Genomic DNA, 9,541 nt, shown 5'->3' on the forward strand with positions numbered 1-9,541 from the left:
TATATATATATATACACAAAGAGAAGTTTATATCAAAGAAATGGCTCACAATTGCAGAGGGGGAAGAGTCCCAAATCCACGTCAGATGAACCAAGAACAGCAAGTAGGTCTAGCAGGTAGATAGGCATGCAGATAGGCAGACAGGTCTGGAAAGTAGGCAGACAATAAAGCAGGCCACTGGCTCAAGTTCAAAGAACCAGAGGTTCAGGATGAATCAGAGGTTGGAGGATGAACCAGATGTAAGACCCAGACCTAACAGAAAACAAGCAAACTTTGCCTAGGTGTCCATTATAGTGTAAGCAGGCCATGTCCCCGAGGAAACATCCTTTCAATTGATTGGTTGCTCATAGCCAATCATCATAGAGTTAACTACACTCTATTAGATTTCACCATGGGGATAAACACATCTCAACTGTCAAACCACTGGGAATCCTGACTCAGTCAAGTTGACACAAAACCTTAACCATCACACCATCCTTGACACACAATTTCATGATGCTATCCTTTCTTTATGTATTTGTATGGCATGTTGGAAGATCAACCACCTCCATGACTAGCAGCCCAGAAACTCCTCACTGAGTCCCAATACACACTTTATATGCTGTTTTCACTCAACTGCAATGGTGTGAATGGAGTGGGCACTGAGTAACACTTGGTACTGAATTACACAGTAAGCTATCTGTTACTTACTAGGAATTCTCAAGACTAGTTAGAGTGGACAAAGCACTCTTAGGTCAGTTTAGAAGCGTAACCTTACAGTGTTAAAGAATTTTAGAGTTATGTGAGACTGGAATCCATCTAATCTAATACTAACACTAATGGTTAAAAGATGAAATAACTTGTCCAGGGCTATGACTTAATTAGTGCAAAACCACAGCTAAAAAAAGTTATCACCAGAGTCTCAGGTCTGCCATGTTTCTGCTATACTATATTACTCATACAAAGTGCAGAATTACTTTTTAAGTATAACCGATTAATTTAAAACATGCAATGCAGGCATAGACTACAAAATTTAAGCAACATAAAGGGTTTACAGTGAAAATTTAGTTTCTTCTCTGTTACAGTCTCTAGACACAGGTGTCTCCCATCTTTGATGATTCTAGAATTTCTTGTAGTATGAAGTACGAGATAAGGATAACAGTTTTCTTTCAGATGTTATTTTACTAACTGGTAAGATGTATTTCCTTTAGTTTTGCTTCTCTCTGGGCATTTCCTCATTGATTCTTGCTTGCTTTTTTTTCTGTATAAACTTGAGAAATCAGCTTGCTCATTAAAAATATTCTGTTGAAGGATGCTTGTACATGGATATTTACCTGGGAATTTGGTGGGGCATATGGGGATACAATGGTGAAGACTTTGTGGGCATTACCAAGCACCTTAAGGCAACCAGTTTCTGGGTGTGGAGTCTCAGGGCCATAGTCTTGGGGACACCATAGACAAATGTCATAACATAGTCCACAAAGATAATGTTCTACATCCTACTTCAATGAGTAGCGACTGGGATCTTAAAAGCTCATGAGTGGCCAGCCAAGGTGCAACTATTATTCTTTCCATATGTGGAATAAAGAAGAGTGATGAAAATTGAAGATGCTTGGAATTAATTAGTCCAATGGACTAATGGAACATGTGAACATTAGTCTCCTGAACTCTGAGATGAGAACTAGATGGTACCCAGGTACTTCTCCTTACTGCTTTGACAGTGATCACATTAGAAGGTCTTGGATACAGTGGGAGACAATGTGGAACACAACTCAAAAATTTAAAAATGGACATCTCTGCTCTGCCAGCAGCACACGCGTCCCCGGCTCCCCTGCCAGCTCCCGGGACCATGGCCAACACGGAGTGCACCTTCATTGTCATCAAGCCGGACGGCGTGCAGCGCGGCCTGGTGGGCGACATCATCAAGCGCTTTGAGCAGAAGGGATTCCGTCTTGTGGCCATGAAATTCATGAAGGCCTCTGAGGAGCACCTGAAGCAACATTATATTGACCTGAAGGACCGCCCATTCTTCCCGGGCCTGGTGAAGTACATGAATTCAGGACCAGTTGTGGCCGTGGTCTGGGAGGGGCTGAACGTGGTGAAGACAGGTTGAGTGATGCTTGGGGAGACTAACCCAACGGATTCTAAGCCAGGCACCATTCATGGAGATTTCTGTATTCAGGTTGGCAGGAACATCATTCATGGCAGCGATTCAGTAAAAAGTGCTGAGAAAGAAATCAGTCTCTGATTTAAGCCAGAGGAATTGGTTGACTACAAGTCTTGTGGCCATGACTGGATCTATGAATACGAGTGGACAAAACAGCAGTCCCTGAGCCTCTGACACAGCTCTTCATGCCAGAGGTTTGGAATAGATGTGATACTGAAGATCCTTTCCGAAAGCACATTTATCAGTAAAGCCTTTGGAAACTGGAAAAAAAAAAAAAAATTAAAAAATGTCTGGGCTCACTGGTCAGAGACAGAAGGAACCTGAGACTATGGCTCTTGACCACCCTTCAAGTCTGGAACTCAACAGATTGAACTGAACTGAATTTGGCCCAATTTTCAATCAAGCAGTAGATCGTTACATAGAGGGGACAACACCAACAGTGAAATAGTGAGATACGCTCACTATGAATGGCCAACCATTCAAGATCACAAGGGCTGTATTTACCTGGGGACAAGGTTCAGAGGGGTTGGGAAGGAAAGCGGAAAGGAAATAAGAATGACAGGGAGGAAGTGGGATGTTGTTGCATGGAAGGGATCGCAATCATTGAGATGAAACAAAGTATGTGATTTGATGGATACAAAATTGATAATCTGCTCTGTAAATCTTCACTCAATTCACAATACAAAGTTTTTTGTTTTTTTAAAGATTAAAAAATAAAAATCTTGTGGGTCTAAGTCAATTGGCATAATATGGTTCATTAAATTCTACATCCTACTTTGGTGAGTAGTGTTGAGAATCTTAAAAGTTTGCAAGCAGTCATCTATGATACAACTGTTGGCCTCTACTCGTCTGTAGAAAAAGGAAAAGGAAAAAGTAAGAAACTGGTCTTAAGGACATAACGTCTACATGAACCATGGCCACATCTACCCAGAGACCAAGCTAGAGGGTTCTGGGCCATAATAGATGAACTCTGATAGAACACGAGAAAAAATGTGGGCCAGAACCTCAGATTCCTAAAAAAACAAAATAAAACCAGTCAGGTGTATTGGGCTAGTGGAGACTGGAAGACTGAGAATATTACTCTGAGGTACTCTTCAACTGAAACTAACCTCTGAGGTCACCTTCTAACCAAATAACAAATAAATATCTCCCATAAGTACAGTGCTCCTTTAAAAAATCACCTACATGAGACCAAATGGTCAATAATTACTTTTAAACCAATATGTGAATATAAAGGGACAGGGAAACTCAATGAATGGAAATGGAATAACAGAACAGAAATAATGAAGAAATAATTAGGAAGAATGTAACCAATGCCATTGAACAGTTTGTGCAGAAATTGTTGAATGGGAACCTAAAATGCTATGTAAACCTTCATTGAAAGCCAATAAAATGTTATTCTAAAATTCTGTTAATATTTTTGATTGGATCATAAGAAATGTATAGATTAATTTAGGGGGAACGGGAAATGTTATGAAATATTTTGGAGGACTTCAGGACATACTTCCCTACCTGATAAAATGAGACTGTTTCTTCTGCTTTTGGACAAAGGTGAAAGTGTGAAAGTATGGTGTGTGAAGTTGTGACAATTGTCTTATGACACAAAAGGACAAACTTTAGGAACAAATCCAGTACGCTAACGATGACAGAATAGACAGTTTTTCCTTTGAAGTGTGACTGCTTCACAATTTTTTATGATTGTAGTCTCTGGGTCCTCAAATTTTTTCTTTCATTATACTTAGTATTTTATAAAAATAGCCATATTAGTTTACATTTACATATTCAGAATTAAGTCAGAGTTAATTATCCCAGGCAGCTATCAAGAACAAATTGTTTCATACCAGGCATTCTTTTAAAACAAGTTTGAACTAACTTGAGGTTTTGGGTAACATTGTTTCGACTCCCTTCTTTCCTTCCTTCCGCTCTCCCTCCTTCCCTTTCACTCTTTTATTTCTTTGAAACAATTAAAATTTTGTCCTGGTTTTACCTTTACTTTTTGGATAGATACATTATAAAAACAAAAACAAAATTCTAACCTATGAAGTTTCCTCCTTGAATGCTCAGACAATCTAAGAATGGCAAACTCTTTGCCTTATAGATGATAAAACTGAAGCCAGGGAAGTTCAAGTGTCCTGACCACTCTCCGTCTCAAAACCCAAACCAAACTCACTGTCATCGCGTTGATTCGGACTCCTAGAGACCCTGCATAGGGTTTCCAAGGCTGCAAATCTTTGCAGGAGCAGAAAGCAGCTGGTGGATTTGAACTGCCAATCTTGTAGTAACACGCCAGTGCTAATCCTATATCACCACCAGAGCTCAATTTCACTCTCACAGGAGGGTCTAAATTAGGCCTCAGATTTCCAGCGCCCTTCTCATCACAACATTGCTTCTCATCTGTCTTTTTCTTGTTTGACATTTCCTTCCACGCCGTTTCCTCTCCATAAACAAACGCTAGATATGAAATACACACCTGTCACTGTTTGAGATGTTAGGACATGTGAAGATGAACGAGGCAGCATTTGTTTTGTAGAAAGGTACAGTTTATTGAGGATCGCAGACAAGTAAAGAAATGCAATGCAGCGTGAAGATGGTAGATATAAAATATGATAGAAACAGAGAGGAGGTTTGTTGTTAAGTGCCGCTGAGCCAATTCCAACTTACATCGACCCTGTATAGGGTTTCTGAGGCTTTAAATCTTCTCTGGAGGAGGGACAGGGGAGCTTGAACAGTGGACCTTGTGGTTTGCATGTGAGTAGAGAGGGCCAGGAAATACTTCACAGTCTTAGGCTTAGAAACTTGGTGAAGAGGTTTCTACTTATAGTTGGCAGCCCTTGAGTTCAAATATTCAATCAACCAGGCATATCTAAGAATGGTCTCCTTTCAGGAAAGCCTGAACTTTGTGCTTTGTTGTTGTTATTGTTAAGTGCCATTGAGTCGATTCTGACCCATAGTGACCCTGTATAGGGTTTCCAAGGAGCAGCTGGTGAGCTTGAACCACCGACCTTGTAGTTCAAACGGCTTTGCAGTCTGGTGCATTAGAGCCATATAAAAATGAAGATGTTTATTTTTATATTTGAAACAGGAGATGTCTAGCAATTGGTCAAATCTTGTCCACTATTGCACTGAGTCTAACATCATCCATTTATCTAATCCAAGGAATTTCTCAGCTTATTTTTTATCATCATTACTCAATCTTATTTTTTTTTAATTTAAGACTTTTTGAGTGTCTTCTGTGTGCTTTTATCTCTGGATAGGATATTGTGGAGAACACAAGAATTGGAAGACATGCTCTGTTCTAGGGGAGAAGAGACCCCATACTCAAATGTATAAATTATTAGAGCAACTCTTCCCTAAGTGTTAAACAAGAGTGAAAATAAGAAAAAGCAAACATAAATCACCCAAGTAAGGGAAATCATTCCTAGACATCATGATAAAATCCAAAGTTCTACCTCCACTCGATGACTTTGTATAAGGCACAGAGAACAAAAGAATCTCCTCTCACAGCCAACTATGCATGCCAGGCCTAAGGAAGCAGTAAAGGGTCTATTGTAAATAGGAAAGCTTGCAGACTGCCTCTGAAGCTCATGGGGTATGACATCACAATCCTTGCCCAAACTTCTGTGAGGGAGTTTCTGTTCTTCCTGGGCTGGCTGGGAAAGTGGCCCCAAACTCACTTTCAAATACACTCTGCTTCTGACTCTGGCAGTTTGGTTGTCAGAGATGCAGGAGGTACTCAAGAAAAATAGACATCCCAACATTTAAACCTAGGCACAAGGTTTCCATCTGCTCATAAGCTGTTTAGCTGGAGTCACCCATAGGCAAAAGCTCTTAGGTGTTGCGCTCTAAAACAGCTTTTGTGATGGAGTTCATAATCTAGATGGCATAAGATAAATACAAGTAAAAGAGAAGTAATGAAGCAAGGTGCTGTATGGTGTGCCTCAGAAGGGTGGTCTAGACAGTTATTCCCACCCAGTGCAAGAGAAGGAATGGCCACTCTGAAATAGACCAACTTTCACGTGCTCCAGACTAGCCCAGCTTCACGTCCTCAGATTTTATCTTTTAGGCTCTTTCTATATGTCTCTAAGGCAATAAGATCTAAGTTGGTATATGTAAATGTTCCCCCATGATATCATTGATTCATGTTTTCATTCTTAAAACAGCTTATTAGCTATTAGATAGTATGGTGAGTTAAGAGTATGGGCTTTGAAGCTAGCCTATTTGGGTCCATTTCCTAGTATGAACCTCAGTTTTCTCATCTGTAAAATAGGGATAACAGTGGTACTATGAATCGGGCTGCGAACCTCAAGTTCAGCAGTTCTAAACTACCAGCTGTTCCGCAGGAGAAAGATGAGGCTTTCTGCTTCCATAAAGATCCACAGCCTTGGAAATCCTGTACAGGGTCGCTATGAGTCAGAAACAACTCACGGCACATAACCACCACCACCACCACACCTTTTATTTTGATGAATACTTGAGTTAATAAAGACATATTCAGGCTTTGAACATTTCCTGGCAGGTAGTCAGCATTCATGTTAGCTATCTTTATCACAACTACATGCCAAAAACATTGGTCTTGGCTTTGCAGAAACAATGTTTTGCTGTTGTTAAATGACATCAAGTTAGTCCTGACTCACAGGGTTTCTAGGAGCGACTGGTGAGTTTGAGCCCTCGACCTTGTGGTTCAAACCGACTTTGTGGTTCAGTATCCTACAGTGCCATGTCAGGACTCCTATAATAAGTATAGTTTAGACTTAGCTCTTCAGCTGCTCATCGTTGAGCTGGGGAGTCAGAAAGAAATGTAAAGTTCGAATAGAGTATGCTGGGAATGCTGATGGAACATACACAGGGCCACAAGCTGCTCAGAGGAGCACTGAGTCAGCATGAGGACTTCTTGCAGACAAGGAGAATCTATTTCCCAAGCTGTGAAGGTAGAGGAACTAGCCTGTGGGGAGGATGGATCTAAGAAACCATGGTGTGTTCAAGGGTGTGGCGCTGTAGGATTAGCATTGGACTACGAACCAAAAGGTTGGCAGATCAAACCCACCAACAGCTACTTGGAAACCCTTTACATGGTTGCTATGAGATGGAACTGACTTGATGACACTTAGCAACAACAACAATTTGGCTGAAGTGAAATTTGTTAAGGTGAGTTGGTGGAAGATGAGGTAGAAGAGATAAATCTGGGACCAGACGGTGGGGGACTTTGAATGCCACAATAGGAGATCTGATCTTTATGTTGCCTGTATTGAAGATCTCCTTCATCCCCCAAGGATTTTAAGTGCTTCCAAGCATCCTAGATGGGAAAGCTTTATGAGGAAACAAAGAAGCACATAAACGAATGAATGAATGAATGAATGAATGAATGAGTGACTTTTTGGGGAAGAAAGGAGAAATGAGATGACCAGAATTGCTGGGGTGTGATGTTCCTGTAGAACAGGAGGAGTGATTTTGTCCCCAGGAATGTCTAGAAACACTTTTGTTTGTCACAACTGGGTGTGTGCGTTACCACTTCTATACTGCTGCCTTCTATCTCTCCAGTTCTGTCTTCTTTCTTAAGCACACATCTGTCTTCCTGGGAGATATTCCTTAGGAATTGCACTGCTACCTTAAAAGGTGTAAGGAACTCTGGTAGCGTAGTAGTTACGAATTGGGCTTCGAACTTCAAGGTCAGCAGTTGGAAACTACAAGCTGTTCTGTGGGAGAAAGATGAGGCTTTTTGCTCCTGTAAAGATTTACAGCCTCAGAAACCTTGTACAGGGTCACTATGAGTCAGATCGACTCCATGGCACATAACCACCACCTTGAAAGGTGTGCTACTGGACTCCTGGTGTGGTGCTGTGGGTTAATGTGCTGAACTGCCAAGTCAGTTTGATCCACAAGGGCAGTGGTTCAAGCTCACCAGCTGCTCCTTGGAAACCCTGTACAGGTTTGCTATGGGTCAGAACCAACTCTATGGCACTTAACAAAAACAACAACTGGCACATAGTGGGTAGAAGCCACAGATGCTGTTGTCGAAGAATCATCAGACCCAAACTATCACTTGTGCCAAGGTTGAGAAGCCCTGCAATGAAGAAATACAGAAAATAAGTTTGGAAAATGAGGAGGTGGTGAGCACCTCATAGCAAACCTTTAATGTCCTAATATGTATTTTGGATTTCATTCTATGGTCCATTAGGAAGTCATTGAAGGTTTTTAAGCAAAGAGTGATGATGAAGGTCATGTTCAGGAGGATTAATCTGGCTGCTGTGTGCTGGGAATATTGGAGACTAGGAGGAAACCAGGGACAGGAGAATCAAGTAGAAGGTTACTGTGATTGTTCATGCTTCAATGTTGGGAGTTTAAGTGTTGGGAGAGGATAGAGGGAGAAATAATGAAAATTGATGGACAAAGAGACGATTGTGAAAGGTAGCTATTTTGGAAGAAGTAATTTTTTTTTTTTTTTTTTAAACACCAATTTTTAAGGTAGCAGAGCAATTCATAAGGCATATCTCCCAGGCAGAGAGATGTGTGCTTAAGAAAGAAGACAAAAGTGGAGAAAGAGAAGGCCGCAGCATAGAAGTGGTAGACAAAATATGGGTAGTGGGCTAGAACTTTCAAGGAAAATAGTGGCAAGAAAACAGCAGTAGACTCAGTACTGGGCACAGTGCCTTCTCTTTATTGTTCTTATTTCTTCTTTAAAGGATCCCCACTTCCCAACAGTGTTATAAATGAGAAGAATGGAGATCGGTAATGTTCTCAGATTTGCAGATTATATTGGGATTCAAGGCCCTAGGCAACCATTTAGTGACTTGATTGGCCTAGAGTTTCCTGTTAGATTGACTCTAGTGTTGGTAGGTACTGTCAAGTTGGTTTCACAGCAGAACGGCACACTGCGGAATCCTGCACCATTCTCACAATCTTGTCACGCTTGAGGCCACTGCGGCCGCCAATGTGTCAATCCATCTCATTGGGGGTCTTCCTCTTTTTATCTGACCCTCCACTTTACCAAACATGATATTCTTCTTCAGGGATTTGTCCCTCCTGATACTATGTCCACAGTATAAGAGATGAAGTCTGGCCATCCTGGCTTCTAAAGAGCACTCTGGCTGTACTTATTCCAACACAGATTTGTTTGTTCTTCTGGCAGTCCATGGTACTTTCAATATTCTTCTCCAACATCATATGTCAAATGCATCAATTCATCTATGGTCTTCCTTATTTATTGTCCAAGTGTCACATGAATATGAGGCTGTTGAAAATACCATGGCTTGGGTCAGGCACACCTCAGTCCTCAAACTGACATCTTTGCTCTTCAACACTTTAAAGAGGTCTTGTGCAGCAGACTTGCCCAATGCAAAACTTTGTTTGATTTCTTGACTGCTGCTTCCATGAGTGTTGATAGTTGATCCAAGAAGA

At 41.0% G+C, this 9,541-nt stretch overlaps 1 protein-coding gene across 1 annotated transcript; it reads left to right on the forward strand.

The window, feature by feature from the left end:
• Positions 1–1,828: 1,828 nt before the first annotated feature.
• LOC102821495 (nucleoside diphosphate kinase B-like) lies at positions 1,829–2,208 on the forward strand. Its single transcript, XM_006837561.1, has 2 exons — positions 1,829–2,056; positions 2,170–2,208. Exons 1-2 carry the CDS (start codon positions 1,829–1,831, stop codon positions 2,206–2,208), a joined length of 267 nt encoding a protein of 88 aa, XP_006837624.1.
• Positions 2,209–9,541: the final 7,333 nt, after the last annotated feature.

Source organism: Chrysochloris asiatica, unplaced genomic scaffold, assembly GCF_000296735.1.
Source record: "Chrysochloris asiatica unplaced genomic scaffold, ChrAsi1.0 scaffold00021, whole genome shotgun sequence".
Classification (NCBI taxonomy): domain Eukaryota; kingdom Metazoa; phylum Chordata; class Mammalia; order Afrosoricida; family Chrysochloridae; genus Chrysochloris; species Chrysochloris asiatica.